The sequence below is a fragment of the Pseudophryne corroboree genome, chromosome 7 (assembly GCF_028390025.1).
Source record: "Pseudophryne corroboree isolate aPseCor3 chromosome 7, aPseCor3.hap2, whole genome shotgun sequence".
Taxonomy (NCBI): Eukaryota; Metazoa; Chordata; class Amphibia; order Anura; family Myobatrachidae; genus Pseudophryne; species Pseudophryne corroboree.
This window is the reverse complement of record NC_086450.1, coordinates 67414478-67436124: the sequence shown is the minus strand read 5'-3', so window position 1 is coordinate 67436124 and position 21647 is coordinate 67414478. Positions and strand designations below refer to the sequence as shown.

At 44.1% G+C, this 21647-nt stretch overlaps 1 protein-coding gene across 4 annotated transcripts in view; it reads right to left on the bottom strand.

Annotated features, from left to right (window-relative positions):
* The window catches only part of HDAC4 (histone deacetylase 4), a 249405-nt gene that overhangs the window by 17672 nt on the left and 210086 nt on the right, over nt 1-21647 (bottom strand). For 3 of the 4 annotated variants that reach the window (XM_063933265.1, XM_063933267.1, XM_063933266.1), the window contains 5 exons: nt 13846-13901; nt 13623-13710; nt 13386-13505; nt 7996-8093; nt 6967-7085 (listed from right to left, as the gene is read on the bottom strand). In XM_063933265.1, the coding sequence (XP_063789335.1) occupies nt 6967-7085; nt 7996-8093; nt 13386-13505; nt 13623-13710; nt 13846-13901 (481 nt within the window). Of the gene's footprint in view, nt 1-410; nt 535-6966; nt 7086-7995; nt 8094-13385; nt 13506-13622; nt 13711-13845; nt 13902-21647 lie in introns of all 4 variants that reach the window. The other variant, XR_010181903.1, reaches the window with a different exon arrangement.

Here is a 21647-nt window from a genome sequence, read left to right as displayed (position 1 = left end):
TTACCCCCCTTGTACACTACAAGCGTACTTAGATGCAAAATTGACGAAAAAGTAGCACAATGGATGGAAAAGTAGCAAAGCCGAGTACATAATCTAGGGTAAAAAGGCTATAGATAGGTCCGATAGGAGTGAAACCCGCACCATGCATCATTACTTATTATTATTTTATTAATTTATTAAGTTTGATATATAGCGCAGTATATTCTCTTGCATCGTTGTGCTTATATGTGACTTTATACTAATTACTTTTCTACAAAAATACAAATTCTAAGTACACAATACACTATAAAGCTAAACGAGACGAAAAATTAGCAAAACTGAGGAAAAAGTACACAATCCATACTAAAAAGGAAATAGACATCACAGGTATCACACCAGTCATCTTATCATATGGCGCAAAAAGGACCCACCTGTACAAAACTTTCATCTTTACCATTGTACTCTGGGTTTTCCTAACCTTTTCTCCTCTCTACTCTGTAAGTGGTCTGTGCATCCGTGTGCCTTTCTCCTATATGGTCATATACATAGATTTGGCTGTGGATAAGAATAGGATTTTACTTACCGGTAAATCTATTTCTCATAGTCCGTAGTGGATGCTGGGGACTCCGTAAGGACCATGGGGAATAGACGGGCTCCGCAGGAGACAGGGCACTTCAAGAAATAATTTGGATACTGGTGTGCTCTGGCTCCTCCCTCTATGTCCCTCCTCCATACCTCAATTAAAGAAACTGTGCCCGGAAGAGCTGACAGTACAAGGAAAGGATTTTGGAATCCAGGGCAAGACTCATACCAGCCACACCAATCACACCGTATAACTTGTGATAAACTTACCCAGTTAACAGTATGAACAACAATAGAGCATCAGATCAATCCTGATGCAACTATAACATAACCCTTATGTAAGCAATAACTATATACAAGCATTGCAGAAAAAGTCCGCACTTGGGACGGGCGCCCAGCATCCACTACGGACTACGAGAAATAGATTAACCGGTAAGTAAAATCCTATTTTCTCTAATGTCCTAGTGGATGCTGGGGACTCCGTAAGGACCATGGGGATTATACCAAAGCTCCCAAACGGGCGGGAGAGTGCGGATGACTCTGCAGCACCGAATGAGCAAACACAAGGTCCTCCTCAGCCAGGGTATCAAACTTGTAGAACTTTGCAAACTTGTTTGAACCCGGCCAAGTAGCTGCTCGGCAAAGCTGTAATGCCGAGACCCCTCGGGCAGCCGCCCAAGAAGAGCCCACCTCCCTTGTAGAATGGGCTTTTACTGATTTTGGCAGCGGCAATCCAGCCGCAGAATGAGCCTGCTGAATCGTGTTACAGATCCAGCGAGCAATAGTTTGCTTTGAAGCAGGAGCACCCAGCTTGTTGGGTGCATACAGGATAAACAGTGACTCAGTTTTCCTGACTCTAGCCGTTCTGGCTACATAAACCTTCAAAGCCTTGACCACATCTAGTAACTCGGAATCCTCCAAGTCACGAGTAGCCACAGGCACCACAATAGGTTGGTTCATATGAAAAGATGACACCACTTTTGGCAGAAATTGCGGACGGGTCCGCAATTTCGCCCTGTCCATATGGAAAACCAGATAAGGGCTTTTATGTGACAAAGCCGCTAATTCTGACACACGCCTAGCTGAAGCCAAGGCTAATAGCATGACCACCTTCCACGTGAGAAATTTTAACTCCACGGTTTTAAGTGGCTCAAACCAGTGTGACTTCAGGAAACTCAACACCACGTTAAGATCCCAAGGTGCCACTGGAGGCACAAAAGGCGGCTGAATATGCAGCACTCCCTTTACAAACGTCAGAACTTCAGGAAGAGAAGCCAGTTCTTTTTGAAAGAAAATGGATAGGGACGAAATCTGGACCTTAATGGAACCCAATTTTAGGCCCAAAGTCACTCCCGACTGTAGGGAGTGAAGGAAACGGCCCAGCTGGAATTCCTCCGTAGAGGCATTCCTGGCCTCACACCAAGCAACATATTTTCGCCATATACGGTGATAATGTTTAGCCGTCACGTCCTTCCTAGCCTTTATCAGCGTAGGAATAACCTCATCCGGAATGCCTTTTTCTGCTAGGATCCGGCGTTCAACCGCCATGCCGTCAAACGCAGCCGCTGTAAGTCTTGGAACAGACAGGGCCCCTGTTGCAACAAGTCCTGTCTTAGAGGCAGAGGCCATGGGTCCTCTGTGATCATTTCTTGCAGCTCTGGATACCAAGTCCTTCTTGGCCAATCCGGAACAATGAGTATTGTTCTCACTCCTCTTCTTCTTATGATTCTCAGCACCTTGGGTATGAGAGGAAGAGGAGGAAACACATAGACCGACTGGAACACCCACGGTGTCACTAGTGCGTCTACAGCTATCGCCTGAGGGTCTCTTGACCTGGCGCAATACCTCTGTAGCTTTTTGTTGAGGCGGGATGCCATCATGTCTACTTGTGGCAGTTCCCACCGACTTGCAATCTGCGTGAAGACTTCTTAATGAAGTCCCCACTCTCCCGGGTGGAGGTCGTGCCTGCTGAGGAAGTCTGCTTCCCAGTTGTCCACTCCCGGAATGAACACTGCTGACAGTGCGCTTACGTGTTTCTCCGCCCAGCGAAAAATTCTGGTGGCTTCCGCCATCGCCACCCTGCTCCTTGTGCCGCCTTGGCGGTTTACATGAGCCACTGCGGTGATGTTGTCTGACCGAATCAGCACCGGTCGATCGCGAAGCAGGGTCTCCGCTTGACGTAGGGCGTTGTATATTGCCCTTAGTTCCAGGATGTTGATGTGAAGGCAAGTCTCCTGACTTGACCACAGACCTTGGAAATTTCTTCCCTGTGTGACTGCTCCCCACCCTCGGAGGCTTGCGTCCGTGGTCACCAGGACCCAATCCCGAATGCCGAATCTGCGGCCCTCGAGAAGGTGAGCACTCTGCAACCACCACAGGAGAGACACCCTGGCCCTGAGGGATAGGGTGATCAGCCGATGCATTTGTAGATGTGATCCGGACCACTTGTCCAACAGATCCCATTGAAAAGTCCTCGCATGGAACCTTCCGAAGGGAATGGCCTCGTATGATGCCACCATCTTTCCCAGGACTCGAGTGCAGTGATGCACTGACACCTGTTTTGGTTTTAATAGGTCTCTGACCAATGTCATGAGTTCCTGAGCCTTCTCCATCGGGAGATAAACCCTCTTCTGGCCTGTGTCCAGAATCATGCCCAGGAAGGGCAGACGAGTCGTAGGAATCAACTGCGACTTTGGAATATTCAGAATCCAGCCGTGCTGTTGTAACACTTCCCGAGAGCGTGCCACGCTGATCAGCAACTGCTCTCTGGACCTCGCCTTTATGAGGAGATCGTCCAAGTATGGGATAATTGTGACTCCTTGCCGTCGCAGGAGCACCATCATTTCCGCCATTACCTTGGTAAATATTCTCGGTGCCGTGGAGAGACCAAACGGCAACGTCTGGAATTGGTAATGACAATCCTGTACCACAAATCTGAGGTACGCCTGATGAGGTGGATAAATGGGGACATGAAGGTATGCATCCTTTATGTCCAGAGACACCATAAAATCCCCCTCCTCCAGGCTTGCGATGACCGCTCTGAGCGATTCCATCTTGAACTTGAACCTTTTCAGGTATATGTTCAGGGATTTTAAATTCAATATGGGTCTTTCCGAACCGTACGGTTTCGGTACCACAAACAAGGTCGAATAGTAACCCCTTCCCTGTTGAAGGAGGGGAACCTTTACCACCACCTGCTGAAGATACAATTTGTGAATTGCAGCTAACACTATCTCCCTCTCTAAAGGCCCGTACACACTGGTCGATATATCGGCCGTTCTCTTGAACGGCCGATACATCGCGGGACCGCCGGCCAGTGTGTACGGGCGATATGTCTGTGAACTCCGTCGTTCACAGACGTATTGCGTCGGCTGCGCAGCACAGCCGACAGCCAATATATCTGACGATATATTGGCGCGTCGCTGTGTGTGTACGGGGCGGTCGTCCGACCGCCCGTACACATGCTGCGGCGGCCGGCGGTGATTGACAGGTGAACTGGGCGGGCGCCCGTCCGCCCGCCCAGTTCATGACGTCAGTCCCCGACGGATCGGGCAGTGTGTATGCACAGCACACTGCCCGATCCGTACTTAGATATATCTGCAGATCAATTGATCTGCAGATATATCTACTAGTGTGTACCCACCTTAAGGGGGAAGCTGGCAGGGCCGATTTGAGGTAATGGTGAGGGGGCATCTCTTCGAATTCCAGCTTGTATCCCTGAGACACAATCTCTATAGCCCAGGGATCCACATGGGAGTGAACCCACTTGTGGCTGAAATTTCGGAGACGCGCCCCCACCGGGCCTAGCTCCGCCTGTGGAGCCCCAGCGTCATGCGGTGGATTTAGTGGAAGCCAGGGAGGACTTCTGTTCCTGGGAACTAGCTGTATTGTGCAGCTTCTTTCCTCTACCCCTGCCTCTGGCAAGAAAGGACGCACCTCGGACTTTCTTGCCTCTTTGTGATCGAAAGGACTGCATTTGGTAATACGGTGCTTTCTTAGGTTGTGAGGGAACATATGGCAAAATATTTTACTTTCCAGCCGTAGCTGTGGAGACCAGGTCCGAGAGACCGTCCCCAAACAATTCCTCACCCTTGTAAGGTAAAACCTCCATGTGCCTTTTTGAGTCGGCATCACCTGTCCATTGCCGAGTCCACAGGACCCTTCTGGCAGAAATCGACATTGCATTTATTCTAGAGCCCAGTAGGCTAATGTCTCTTTGAGCATCTCTCATATATAGGACAGCGTCTTTTATATGCCCCAGGGTTAGTAATATAGTATCCTTGTTCAAGGTATCAAGTTCCTCAGATAAGGTATCTGTCCATGCTGCTACAGCACTACACATCCAGGCCGACGCAATCGCCGGCCTTAGTAAGGTACCTGAATGTGTATAAATGGACTTCAGGATACCCTCCTCCTTTCTATCCGCAGCATCTTTTAGGGTGGCCGTATCCTGTGACGGCAGGGCTACCCTCTTGGATAAGCGTGTGAGAGCTTTGTCCACCCTAGGGGAGGATTCCCAGCGTAACCTGTCCGTTGGCGGGAAAGGATACGCCATAAGCATCCATTTGGAAATCTGCAGTTTCCTATCTGGAGATTCCCAAGCCTTTTCACATAACTCATTTAACTCATGTGAAGGGGGAAAGGTCACCTCTTGCCTTTTTTTCCCCATACATATAAACCCTCTTGTCAGGGACTGGGGTTTCCTCTGTGATGTGCAACACATCTTTCATTGCTATAATCATGTAACGGATGGCTTTAGCCATTTTAGGCTGTAACTTTGCATCATCGCCATCGACACTGGAGTCAGAATCCGTGTCGATATCTGTGTCAACAATTTGGGATAGTGGGCTATTCTGAGACCCTGACGGCCTCTGCGACATAGGATCAGGCATATGCTGAGACCCCGTCTGTCCCAAGGCTTCAGCTTTATCCAACCTTTTATGCAAGGAAGTAACATTATCATTTAAAACCTTCCACATATCAATCCAATCGGGTGTCGGCGCCGTCGGCGGCGACCCCACATTCATTTGTTCCCGCTCTGTTTCCACATAGCCTTCCTTGTCAAACATGCCAACACAAACGTACCGACACACCACACACACAGGGGATGCTCTATTTGAAGACCGTTCCCCCACAAGGCCCTTTGGAGAGACAGAGAGAGAGTATGCCAGCACACACCCCAGCGCTATATGTCCCAGGAATCACACAGTAATTTAGTGTTAACCCAGTAGCTGCTGTATATACTGTTTTTGCGCCAAATTTCTGTGCCCCCCCTCTCTTTTTACCCTCTTCTACCGTGATTCTGCAGGGGAGAGCCTGGGGAGCTTCCTCTCAGCGGAGCTGTGGAGAGAAAATGGCGCTGGTGAGTGCTGAGGAAGAAGCCCCCTCAGTGGCGGGCTTCTGTCCCGCGTTTTTGTGTAAAAATATGGCGGGGGCCCATGCATATATACAGTGCCCAACTGTATATATGCCCACTTTTGCCAAGAGGTCTCTAATTGCTACCCAGGGCGCCCCCCCCTGCGCCCTGCACCCTACAGTGACCGGAGTATGTGGGTTTAGTGTGGGAGCAATGGCGCACAGCTGCAGTGCTGTGCGCTACCTCATATGAAGACTGGAGTCTTCTGCCGCCGATTTCGAAGTCTTCTTGCTTCTGTCACCGGCTTCTGTCTTCCGGCTCTGCGAGGGGGACGGCGGCGCGGCTCCAGGATCGGACGACCAAGGGTGCGATCCTGTGTACGATCCCTCTGGAGCTAATGGTGTCCAGTAGCCTAAGAAGCAGGACCTATCTTCAGTGAGTAGGGCTGCTTCTCTCCCCTCAGTCCCACGTAGCAGAGAGTCTGTTGCCAGCAGATCTCTCTGAAAATAAAAAAAAACCTAACAAAATACTTTCTTTTTAGCAAGCTCAGGAGAGCTCACTAAGTAGCACCCAGCTCGTCCGGGCACAGATTCAAACTGAGGTCTGGAGGAGGGACAGAGGGAGGAGCCAGAGCACACCAGTATCCAAATTCTTTCTTAAAGTGCCCTGTCTCCTGCGGAGCCCGTCTATTCCCCATGGTCCTTACGGAGTCCCCAGCATCCACTAGGACGTTAGAGAAATTGTGATGCTGTTACTGGATGATGAACAGGGGTATCTGTGTGTCCAGCTTGGCTGGTTTCAAAGTTTACAAAAATACTTCATTTGAAAAAACAAAAGAAAACAAAAACTAACTGCGACTGGGGGATGCAGAAGGGAAGAAGCACAGACTTCACTGTTTTGATTATTTACTAGTGTATTGGTCAGCCTAGTCTCCACCCCCTGCTTCACCCCATCCCACCCAACCCATCCTCTGTGGTGGCTCCAAACCGACCAAGTTCTTCTTTGGGCTTAGTAGTAATGTGGATCAAACACAAACCATGTACACTTACATTTGGCTGAAACTCTGTACCCTCCCAGAGGGGCTGGATGCCCTTCCACAGCATCAAATCCTGCAGAAACCAAAACGACTTCTGGGGAAAACTCATTGGCTATTGGCAGCACCACCGTTCTAAACAAAAAGCACAAATCTGTCAAGAAAAGTCTCTAAATGATGTTGCACTGTACTTACATTAGTACACACGCAGAGAATATAAAAGCCTGAGAACTGCTGCTTAACACTAGTCATTTTACAGTGGCCAGAATAGGGCTTTACACCTAGGCATACCAGCAAGTGCAGTCTGGACTGCTGATTTATTTCTGCTGAATGATCAGATTATGATTTTTTTTTAGCAACTATATTAAAAGTAAAAAATACAAAAAACAAAACGGACTTTCCCAACATTATAGAGAAAAACATACTATCAGCTAGATGCATCATTACTTGGAGAGTGATAGAGTACCAGCCAACCGGCTCCTAACTGTCATTTTTCAAACACGGTTTGTGACATGGCAGTTAGGAGCTGATTGCCTTGGACCTTTTCTCTCTCTATTTTATCACTCTCCAAGCGATGATGCATCTAGCCCTAGATGTACAATTAATGTGCTATATAGAGACGAGAGGACATTCCAAGGAGGACACCAATTGCTTTATGAGAATGAGCAATACACATGAAAACAGAAAATAGCACTTTCACCTAATTTAGCCTTAATAACCCGAAAATATAAGTAAACATTTAAATAGGCTCCAAAAGGAAGCATCATTATGAAAAGCTATGTATAATGCTCTCCAACAATGCAACAAGTGGTCTTTTAATTTGTTCATGGAAAAACTGCTTCAACGCGTTTCGCCATGAAGCAAATCAGTTATTAAGGAGTTGTTAAAATGTACAATTTTAAATGAAAAAACAAAAACTTCATCTCATACATAAAAATTCCACCTATTCTAAAGTGGCAACTGCAAGTACATGACAACATAAACACTTGTAGTTGTTACTGGTACAGAAAAAAGTTTAATGGATTCCTGCAAAATGTCTATTTACCTGAATGCAGCCAGGTAATCTACATCACCCATGGGTGGATCCAAGCCTCCAGTAAAAGCCATGTTTACGTTGAAACCCATACCAGCCCCAGTGCCAACCTGAACGCAAACAAAGCAAATAAACATTAATAAATGATACTAAAAACCATTTCCAAACACATTTTGCAAAGCTGCCTGAAAAAAATGGAACATACTGGAATTATTAATCCAATTTTTACATATTTGAAGCAGACAGCACATGCAAGACTCCACGACAAGGTATATTCAAAATAGGAGGGGGGGGGGGGGGGGGGGGACCCCAACTAAAACAAAAACTTGTCACCTCCACCTCTGAAGCCAATTCCAAACTCACTGCACTTTAATCAAAGTCTTTCACATCCACACAAAGGGTGGGATGGGGGTGAAGTAATATTCAAGTCAACAACGGTTTACTGGTCAGGTCAGAAGTGAGAGTGTTCAGAGGACAGTAATACCCCATTTCACACCGCACAAATAACCCGGTATCAGCCTGGTATATTGCCAGGTCAACGTGGGTCGCTGTGCGGTGTGAAAGTGGTCACTCCCGAATTCCTGGGTCGCCTGACCCGGTGTTTCAACCCGGGAATAAAGAAGGTGTAGTAAGAACGGGTTGCAGGGCCAATGCGACCCATTCGCACTATAGGCTGAGGCGGCGTGTAGAGGATTTATTATTTATTTATTAACAGTTTTTTATATAATGCAGCATATTCCGTTGCGCTTTACAATTAAAACAGTAATAGAACAAAACTGGGTAAAAACAGAGACATAGAGGTAGGAAGGCCCTGCTCGCAAGCTTACACTCTATAGGATCTCATCTCCCAGCACTGCCCCCGATGGCACCCAGACCCAGCATATTTGCGGGTCCGGGAAGCCAGTGTGTAAGGGTCCAATGCCAGGTCGCACCCAGGGAGTACCCGTTTCCAATTCCCGGGAGCGACCCGGCATTGAGATGTGAAAGGGGTATAAATGTATAGTACAGAAACTCAATCTGACATCCCAAGGAGAAGACACTTGTGAGAGCCTCCCCCCCATAAGCGCAAAACTTCCAGGGCCCCACCCACAACTCCCAACTAGGGAGGGGGGAGGAGATCAAGGATGAAGCCAGATATGGGGGTGGGAATTACAGAGATAGCGGGAGGCAGAGAGACACAGAAGAGCATAAGGCTGCTGAAACATGGGTGGTATGAGGCTGGAGAGTCACAGGGAGGGCTTTAGGCTGCAGAGAACATTGAGGGATAGGGCTGGAGAGATTCAGAGGATTGGCCACAATAGCTAGTGACCAGACGAGCGATGGGTCAAAAATGGTAGTCAATTAATGATGGCCAGAAAATATACTGCAATGTAAATAAAACATTACATTATACCGATGTATACTGTACAGTATATTGTATCCATTCCATATTATAACCCATAGTGACTAAATAAACCACAGATAGTATTGACTTTAAATCCAAAGCATCACAAGTGTAAACATATTTGGAACAGATGTAACTAGCACCTGTACTGTACAGAAGGCCAATACATATAAAGGAATAATAACCACATGACTCGCATAAGGCAATAGCATGGCTCTATACCATAGGTTCTCAAACTCGGTCCTCAGGACCCCACACAGTGCATGTTTTCCAGGTAACCCAGCAGGTGCAGGTGCACAGGTGTATTTATTACTCATTGGCACATTTTAAAAGATCCACAGGTGGAGCTCATTATTTCACTTGATTCTGTGATACCTGCAAAACATGCACCGTGTGGGGTCCCAAGGACAGAGTTTGAGAACCTGTGCTCTATACCACGCAAATACATGTATACACACACACACCAAAATAATGAAAAAAAGACAAAAAGAAAAGCATGAGAAAGTGAGAAGAAAAAAAATACAGAAAAATGGCAAAAATCTGACTATAACACAAGAAGAATTACTAAGACCACGTGACAATAAACTAGGAAAAAAATGTGTTTTGTTTTTTTTAAACAATGAAAGTAGTATGTGTTCCTCAACAGCAACAGTAGAGGGCAACCAAACCACGCTTCACAAACCACAGTAACTTAAAGCAATTATAGTAGCCTCCAAGTTAAAGGTAAAATGGGTGTGATTTTGGGAAACTGAAAATACATTTTATAGAATAAAAAAAACAAAAACAGCCAATCTGCACCTAACTGCCATGTTACAGGTGGTGTTTGAAAAATGACAGGAGCTGATTGGTTGTTACTTTATCTCCCTCCAAAGATTAGTACATAGACCACAATGCTGATTGGCTGGTACTTTATCTCTCTGATCTTTATAACTCCCAAAGGCTTAGTACATCTCCCCCTTAGTTACACGATTTTTCTGAAGTCTTGAATATCCAAGAGAGCTGGTTTTTTTTTTGTTTTTTTTAAGTGTGGAATAAGTATGACTTATTAGGGATAAAGGGATATACTAATTTAGCTTTAGGTCAGTGTGTCCCCTTCCATCCATGGGCATAGGAGAGTTGGCCATCGACTGTCTAGCAACCACTGATGGTCAGTAGGGTATGCCATAAACTGTTTACCAACAATAAATGGTGAGTGGGTTTCACCATCGATGGCCACTGATGATATAATATTGATGGCTGAGCTCAATGGTGAAACCCAAATGTGTTTTGTTCACGCGTTGACTGTACATGTGCAAAACATAAACCATCAATGGCTTCACATCATCGACCATCGGTGACCAACACTAGTATAGGTTTCTTCAAATTTTTGGAGGGAAAACTCAAGGATCTGCTATTCCAATTGAAGACTTTATGGACCCTGTTTAGTAGGGAGAGTAGAACTGCAACTAGAAGCTGTACAGCCACTCTGAGATGATGAGCAGTATTCATTATTATGGCTATGATCCTGCACAGCTAAAAAATGATCAGAATGCAATTTAGAGAAAAGCTGGGATTTATTAATTTATTTTTTCAAATAGGTCATAGGGCAACGGTAAAAAGACTCCCAGATATTTTATCCTCTTTTTTTTGACCACCTAAAGGATTCGAGTTTCAACATTTAGAGGGGAGATGTAAAGGACCATGGCGTCTGATTCTGAGCAAATGACTTCTTAGCCAGATATTCTGCTGTACGCTGGCATGCCTTTTTAGAGATCAGGTAGATCATCAGCTAAGTCAATGACGACGATATGCGATACCTCAGAGCAGGGGAGCTCATCATGCGGACTTCCAGTTGTTATGGAACTATACATCCCAGCATACCATGTCGTTTTAGCATTCCCTAATAGCAAAACTGTAGCAGGGCATGCAGGGGGATGTGAAGTTCCACAACAGCTGGAGGACCACATTTTGAGCACTCCTGCCGTAGAGAATGTCTTCACCATCCGCACTTTCTAGATGTTAGGGCCAGGCCTTTTGGGGGGTTTGACAGCTGGCAGCCTTGTAGGATTCTGTTGTGGATACGCAATATTGTATCTGATTGAATACAAATTAGGAGGTTTGCAGTTATGTCAAAAGGCCTTAGATTTTCTTTCCATCAAACTCGTTTATGGCTTTGGGTGAGAGAATACTAGCTGGAGTTCTGCTTGTGTTGTCCCCTAGCTTGGTGCCTCTGGATGAAGCAAACAAGACCATGGTGGATCAGGGAAAGAATGTTGGTTTACTAGGATTCACACACAGATTTAAACATTAACAAGCTAAATAGGCTTGTTTCTACGGCATGTGTGTTGGTCTTTTCCAGAAGTCGTTTTCACCTATTTGCTGCAGGACTGCAGCCCCCCCAGGTAAAATCTGCCACCCTGCTCACTGTCAGTGAAGCCAGACGCAGTCTGTGAAATTGCTCTGGCTTCACTGTGACTGGCAGTGACTTCCTATTGGAATTCCTACCTGCCAGTCACAGATACTACAGGCAGTCCCATTGGCAGGTGTTTCCACCCTTCGGGACTGCCAGACCGGACTGCGATAGGCAGAGAAGCTCCCTGCCTTATCAGCCCTAGCCGGTTTCCATGGGCAGCAGCCGATGCAGCCCATAGAAGTCATGGTTTTGAGCAAGCACAGTCAAGCCGCCATTTGTGCGCATGTGCCGGCTCCTGTCAGCTTCATTATGCAGGTGCCGGGACCCGGCCAGCGGCAGCAGGGGCTCTCTTCCTCCTCCGGCGGACCAGGCAGCAACAGCCTCCCTCCTCCATATAGGTAGGAGCCGCCGCTAGTCTTTTCCCTCCTTGTGGGTCACTATTGACATTTTGCTGGTGGAATCCCATTTAGAATTTTACTGTATAGGGAGAGCAGATAAAGGGGGAGGAAGACCGATAATTTCTTGTAACATGCGGTAGTTAACCCATGTGGGCCTTGATATTTCCCATTCTTATGGTCTTTTATGGGATACGGTCGTTAGGTCGACACAGCTTAGGTCGACATGCATTAGGTCGACATGAGTTTTTAAAAAAAAATATTCAAATTTTCGACTTTATCATATTTGGCAAGCGAAGCGACCCATGCGAGGGGACACGGTCACTTTACGAAGAAAACGACACCAAAAACAGTCCAAAAACTCATGTCGGCATTTTCACATGCCGACCTAGTACACATCGACCTAATGCCCATGTCGACCTTCAATGGTCGACCCAATGACTGTCGACCTAAGTTGAGTCGACCCAACGACCCATACCCGTCTTTTATAGTGGCCCGGAATTCCCCCAAAGTACTCTACTTACTCAAACACTCTGCTTAACGTTGAAATTATTTAGGCAGAAATGTATCAGGTTGTCTGTGGATTGGTGGGCAGGAAAGTCAAACATTCTAATAATTTTGAACGAATGCCTCTAGGGTCATGTGTTGCTTAAGGAGTATTTATGGGGAAGATGTATTAAGTCAGAACAAGGGATAAACAAGTGATAAAGCAGTGAGAAGCGCAAGGTGATAACGCACCAGCCAGTCAGCCCCTGTCATTCTTCAAATCCGAAATGATTGGCTGGTGAGTTATCACCATGCGCTTATCACTGCTTTATCACGTCTCCAGGTTAATAATCTGCCCCATTGTTATTTTTATTTTTTATTTTTTTGGGGGGGCTGGCTGAGTTTTAGACGATCTCAACCACAAAGTCTGTACACTATATCCCATCTACTTCTATGTAAATAAATATGCTTTAGCCAACGAAAGCGGTATCAGGCAGTCTGAAGAGAAGATGATAAAGTTCAAATTGGACTATTGAGATCAACAAAAGAAAACGGGTCTGGGATGAGTTTGGTTTTAGATTCTATGGTCTGGAGTTTAATCTAGACAGACCGTCATATCGTTTGATGTGAATTAATAGAATCCTTTATTCTTGGTGGCATCCTAATCCGGTGAGTCAGCTTGGCTTTGATAACCACACGCAGGTAAGAAATGACTGCAAAGCATTAATAAGTACTGTAAGACTACCTCGTCGGGAGCCCCACTTCCAGGGAAGAAGTTCCCATCATCATAGCGATGGAGCGATATATAAAGGACACTAGGGTCAGCGTAGAAGGCCTGCTGGGTGCCATTTCCATGGTGGACATCCTAGAAGGTAAGCAGGACAACGCATGTAAATAAATCACGTGCCATAGATGGGACATTATATATCAATAGGGCTACATCTGCATTTTTTATGTTATGTTATCCCTAGCGTCTACTCACCCAGTCCACAATCAAGGTCTTCCCCACATTGAACCTCTGTTGAAGCAGTTTAGCGGTTATTGCCACAGAATTGAAGTAACAGAAACCCCTATATAAAAATTAAAAAAAAAGCACATGGGTTGAGACATCTAAAAAGCAACCAAACACCACATTTTACCCACTAAGGGCTTGTATTAATGACCAGGTGGACACCTACTACAGCGAGTGTGGAGACAGCACTTACATTGGCGTGCTCTCTTCTGCATGGTGACCAGGAGGGCGGACAACAGCAAAGCCATTCTATGTAAAGAAAAAAGGGCATTACTGAGGCAGCTGAAAAGGATTGCATAAGAAAATGTCTGTGAAACATTCTACTTATTAATAACTGACTGTGCTGAGAAGCAAGAATGCCTGATATCAGGTAATGAAAGTGCACTTTGAGTGAAGGACAATGACCCTATGTGTAGGGATGTGTTATATAGTCTGTGTTTAATGGGTTTGGTGCAGTGTTTTGATGACTGTAATACAAGAAGTGATAGCCAGCATCACCTACACAGATGTTACTTATAGGATGCAGAAACATACTTCACAAACACCTGTGTTACTTATAGGATGCAGAGGGAAACCTCACCTACACAGATATCGCTTACAGTATGCAGAGACATACCTCACCTACACAGATATTGCTTATAGTATGCAGAGACATACCTCACCTAAACAGATGTTATTTATAGGATGCAGAAACATACCTCACCTACACAGATGTTATTTAAAGGATGCAGAAACATACCTCACCTACACAGATGTTATTTATAGGATGCAGAGACATACCTCACCTACACAGAAATTGCTTATAGTATGCAGAGACATACCTCACCTACACAGATGTTACTTATAGGATGCAGAGACATACCTTACCTACACAGATGATACTTATAGGATGCAGAGACATATCTCACCTACACAGATGTCACTTATAGGACGCAGAGGGAAACCTCACCTACACAAGATGTCACTCATAGGATGCAGAGACATATCTCACCTACACAGATGTCACTTATAGGACACAGAGGGAGACCTCACCTACACAAGATGTCACTTATAGGACACAGAGGGAAACCTCACCTACACAGATGTCACTCAAAGGACACAGAGGGAAACCTCACCTACACAGATATTACTTCTAGGATGCAGAGGGAAACCTCACCTACACATATGTCACTTATAGGATGCAGAGGGAAACCTCACCTACACAGATGTCACTTATAGGATGCAGAGGCATATCTCACCTACACAGATGTCACTTATAGGATGCAGAGGGAAACCTCACCTACACAAGATGTCACTTATAGGATGCAGAGACATATCTCACCTACACAGATGTCACTTATAGGATGCAGAGGGAAACCTCACCTACACAGATATTACTCAAAGGACACAGAGGGAAACCTCACCTACACATATGTCACTTAGAGGATGCAGAGGGAAACCTCACCTACACAGATGTCACTCATAGGACACAGAGGGAAACCTCACCTACACAAGATGTCACTTATAGGATGCAGAAACATATCTCACCTACACAGATGTCACTTATAGGATGCAGAGGGAAACCTCACCTACACAGATGTAATTTATAGGATACAGAGGGAAACCTCACCTACACAGATGTAATTTATAGGGTACAGAGGGAAACCTCACCTACACAGATGTCACTCATAGGACACAGAGGGAAACCTCACCTACACAAGATGTCACTTATAGGATGCAGAAACATATCTCACCTACACAAGATGTCACTTATAGGATACAGAGGGAAACCTCACCTACACAGATGTAATTTATAGGATACAGAGGGAAACCTCACCTACACAGATGTCACTCATAGGACACAGAGGGAAACCTCACCTACACAAGATGTCACTTATAGGATGCAGAGACATATCTCACCTACACAGATGTCACTTATAGGATGCAGAGGGAAACCTCACCTACACAAGATGTCACTTATAGGATGCAGAGGGAAACCTCACCTACACAGATGTAATTTATAGGATGCAGAGGGAAACCTCACCTACACAGATGTCACTCATAGGACACAGAGGGAAACCTCACCTACACAAGATGTCACTTATAGGATGCAGAGACATATCTCACCTACACAGATGTCACTTATAGGATGCAGAGGGAAACCTCACCTACACAGATATTACTCAAAGGACACAGAGGGAAACCTCACCTACACATATGTTACTTATAGGATGCAGAGGGAAACCTCACCTACACAGATGTCACTCATAGGACACAGAGGGAAACCTCACCTACACAAGATGTCACTTATAGGATGCAGAAACATATCTCACCTACACAGATGTCACTTATAGGATGGAGAGGGAAACCTCACCTACACAAGATGTCACTTATAGGATACAGAGGGAAACCTCACCTACACAGATGTAATTGATAGGATACAGAGGGAAACCTCACCTACACAGATGTCACTCATAGGACACAGAGGGAAACCTCACCTACACAAGATGTCACTTATAGGATGCAGAGGGAAACCTCACCTACACAAGATGTCACTTATAGGATGCAGAGGGAAACCTCACCTACACAGATGTCACTCATAAGACACAGAGGGAAACCTCACCTACACAGATGTCACTCATAGGACACAGAGGGAAACCTCACCTACACAGATGTAATTTATAGGATGCAGAGGGAAACCTCACCTACACAGATGTCACTCATAGGACACAGAGGGAAACCTCACCTACACAGATGTAATTTATAGGATGCAGAGGGAAACCTCACCTACACAGATGTAATATATAGGATGCAGAGGGAAACCTCACCTACACAGATGTCACTCATAGGACACAGAGGGAAACCTCACCTACACAAGATGTCACTTATAGGATGCAGAGACATATCTCACCTACACAGATGTCACTTATAGGATGCAGAGGGAAACCTCACCTACACAGATATTACTCAAAGGACACAGAGGGAAACCTCACCTACACAGATGTCACTTATAGGATGCAGAGGGAAACCTCACCGACACAGATGTCACTCATAGGACACAGAGGGAAACCTCACCTACACAAGATTTCACTTATAGGATGCAGAGACATATCTCACCTACACATATGTCACTTATAGGATGCAGAGGGAAACCTCACCTACATAAGATGTCACTTATAGGATGCAGAGGGAAACCTCACCTACATAAGATGTCACTTATAGGATGCAGAGGGAAACCTCACCTACACAGATGTAATTTATAGGATACAGTTGGAAAGCTCACCTACACAGATGTAATTTATAGGATACAGAAGGAAACCTCACCTACACAGATGTCACTCATAGGATACAGAGGGACACCTCACCTACACAGATATTACTTATAGGTTGCAGAGGGAAACCTCACCTACACAGATGTAATTTATAGGATACAGAGGGAAACCTCACCTACACAGATATTACTTATAGGATGCAGAGGGAAACCTCACCTACACAGATGAAATTTATAGGATACAGAGGGAAACTTCACCTACACAGATATTACTTATAGGATACAGAGGGACACCTCACCTACACAGATATTACTTATAGGTTGCAGAGCGAAACCTCACCTACACAGATATTACTTATAGGATACAGAGGGAAACTTCACCTACACAGATATTACTTATAGGATGCAGAGGGAAACCTCACCTACACAGATGTCACTTATAGGATGCAGAGGGAAACTTCACCTACACAGATATTACTTATAGGATGCAGAGGGAAACTTCACCTACACAGATATTACTTATAGGATACAGAGGGAAGCTTCACCTACACAGATATTACTTATAGGATACAGAGGGAAACTTCACCTACGCAGATATTACTTATAGGATACAGAGGGAAACTTCACCTACACAGATGAAATTTATAGGATACAGAGGGAAACTTCACCTACACAGATATTACTTATAGGATACAGAGGGAAACTTCACCTACACAGATATTACTTATAGGATACAGAGGGACACCTCACCTACACAGATATTACTTATAGGATACAGAGGGAAACTTCACCTACACAGATATTACTTATAGGATACAGAGGGAAACTTCACCTACACAGATATTACTTATAGGTTGCAGAGCGAAACCTCACCTACACAGATATTACTTATAGGATACAGAGGGAAACTTCACCTACACAGATATTACTTATAGGATGCAGAGGGAAACCTCACCTACACAGATATTACTTATAGGATACAGAGGGAAACTTCACCTACACAGATGTCACTTATAGGATGCAGAGGGAAACTTCACCTACACAGATATTACTTATAGGATACAGAGGGAAACTTCACCTACACAGATATTACTTATAGGTTGCAGAGCGAAACCTCACCTATACAAATGTAATTTATAGGATACAGAGGGAAACCTCACCTACACAGATATTACTTATAGGATGCAGAGGGAAACCTCACCTACACAGATGAAATTTATAGGATACAGAGGGAAACTTCACCTACACAGATATTACTTATAGGATGCAGAGGGAAACCTCACCTACACAGTGAATTTATAGGATACAGAGGGAAACTTCACCTACACAGATGTCACTTATAGGTTGCAGAGCGAAACCTCACCTATACAAATGTAATTTATAGGATACAGAGGGAAACCTCACCTACACAGATATTACTTATAGGATACATAGGGAAACTTCACCTACACAGATGAAATGTATAGGATACAGAGGGAAACTTCACCTACACAGATATTACTTATAGGATACAGAGGGAAACTTCACCTACACAGATATTACTTATAGGATACAGAGGGACACCTCACCTACACAGATATTACTTATAGGATACAGAGGGAAACTTCACCTACACAGATATTACTTATAGGATACAGAGGGAAACTTCACCTACACAGATATTACTTATAGGTTGCAGAGCGAAACCTCACCTACACAGATATTACTTATAGGATACAGAGGGAAACTTCACCTACACAGATATTACTTATAGGATGCAGAGGGAAACCTCACCTACACAGATATTACTTATAGGATACAGAGGGAAACTTCACCTACACAGATGTCACTTATAGGATGCAGAGGGAAACTTCACCTACACAGATATTACTTATAGGATACAGAGGGAAACTTCACCTACACAGATATTACTTATAGGATGCAGAGGGAAACCTCACCTATACAAATGTAATTTATAGGATACAGAGGGAAACTTCACCTACACAGATATTACTTATAGGATGCAGAGGGAAACCTGACCTATACAAATGTAATTTATAGGATACAGAGGGAAACTTCACCTACACAGATATTACTTATAGGATACAGAGGGAAACTTCACCTACACAGATGTAATTTATAGGATACAGAGGGAAACCTCACCTACACAGATGTAATTTATAGGATACAGAGGGAAACTTCACCTACACAGATATTACTTATAGGATACAGAGGGAAACTTCACCTACACAGATATTACTTATAGGTTGCAGAGCGAAACCTCACCTATACAAATGTAATTTATAGGATACAGAGGGAAACCTCACCTACACAGATATTACTTATAGGATACAGAGGGAAACTTCACCTACACAGATGAAATTTATAGGATACAGAGGGAAACTTCACCTACACAGATATTACTTATAGGATACAGAGGGAAACTTCACCTACACAGATATTACTTATAGGATGCAGAGCGAAACCTCACCTACACAGATATTACTTATAGGATACAGAGGGAAACTTCACCTACACAGATATTACTTATAGGATGCAGAGGGAAACCTCACCTACACAGATATTACTTATAGGATACAGAGGGAAACCTCACCTACACAGATGTCACTTATAGGATGCAGAGGGAAACTTCACCTACACAGATATTACTTATAGGATACAGAGGGAAACTTCACCTACACAGATATTACTTATAGGATGCAGAGGGAAACGTCACCTACACAGATATTACTTATAGGATGCAGAGGGAAACCTCACCTATACAAATGTAATTTATAGGATACAGAGGGAAACTTCACCTACACAGATATTACTTATAGGATACAGAGGGAAACTTCACCTACACAGATGTAATTTATAGGATACAGAGGGAAACCTCACCTATACAGATGTAATTTATAGGATACAGAGGGAAACTTCACCTACACAGATATTACTTATAGGATACAGAGGGAAACTTCACCTACACAGATATTACTTATAGGTTGCAGAGCGAAACCTCACCTATACAAATGTAATTTATAGGATACAGAGGGAAACCTCACCTACACAGATATTACTTATAGGATACAGAGGGAAACTTCACCTCCACAGATGAAATTTATAGGATACAGAGGGAAACTTCACCTACACAGATGTCACTTATAGGATGCAGAGGGAAACTTCACCTACACAGATATTACTTATAGGATACAGAGGGAAACTTCACCTACACAGATATTACTTATAGGTTGCAGAGCGAAACCTCACCTATACAAATGTAATTTATAGGATACAGAGGGAAACCTCACCTACACAGATATTACTTATAGGATGCAGAGGGAAACCTCACCTACACAGATGAAATTTATAGGATACAGAGGGAAACTTCACCTACACAGATATTACTTATAGGATGCAGAGGGAAACCTCACCTACACAGTGAATTTATAGGATACAGAGGGAAACTTCACCTACACAGATGTCACTTATAGGTTGCAGAGCGAAACCTCACCTATACAAATGTAATTTATAGGATACAGAGGGAAACCTCACCTACACAGATATTACTTATAGGATACATAGGGAAACTTCACCTACACAGATGAAATGTATAGGATACAGAGGGAAACTTCACCTACACAGATATTACTTATAGGATACAGAGGGAAACTTCACCTACACAGATATTACTTATAGGATACAGAGGGACACCTCACCTACACAGATATTACTTATAGGATACAGAGGGAAACTTCACCTACACAGATATTACTTATAGGATACAGAGGGAAACTTCACCTACACAGATATTACTTATAGGTTGCAGAGCGAAACCTCACCTACACAGATATTACTTATAGGATACAGAGGGAAACTTCACCTACACAGATATTACTTATAGGATGCAGAGGGAAACCTCACCTACACAGATATTACTTATAGGATACAGAGGGAAACTTCACCTACACAGATGTCACTTATAGGATGCAGAGGGAAACTTCACCTACACAGATATTACTTATAGGATACAGAGGGAAACTTCACCTACACAGATATTACTTATAGGATGCAGAGGGAAACCTCACCTATACAAATGTAATTTATAGGATACAGAGGGAAACTTCACCTACACAGATATTACTTATAGGATGCAGAGGGAAACCTGACCTATACAAATGTAATTTATAGGATACAGAGGGAAACTTCACCTACACAGATATTACTTATAGGATACAGAGGGAAACTTCACCTACACAGATGTAATTTATAGGATACAGAGGGAAACCTCACCTACACAGATGTAATTTATAGGATACAGAGGGAAACTTCACCTACACAGATATTACTTATAGGATACAGAGGGAAACTTCACCTACACAGATATTACTTATAGGTTGCAGAGCGAAACCTCACCTATACAAATGTAATTTATAGGATACAGAGGGAAACCTCACCTACACAGATATTACTTATAGGATGCAGAGGGAAACTTCACCTACACAGATATTACTTATAGGATACAGAGGGAAACTTCACCTACACAGATATTACTTATAGGATGCAGAGCGAAACCTCACCTACACAGATATTACTTATAGGATACAGAGGGAAACTTCACCTACACAGATATTACTTATAGGATGCAGAGGGAAACCTCACCTACACAGATATTACTTATAGGATACAGAGGGAAACCTCACCTACACAGATGTCACTTATAGGATGCAGAGGGAAACTTCACCTACACAGATATTACTTATAGG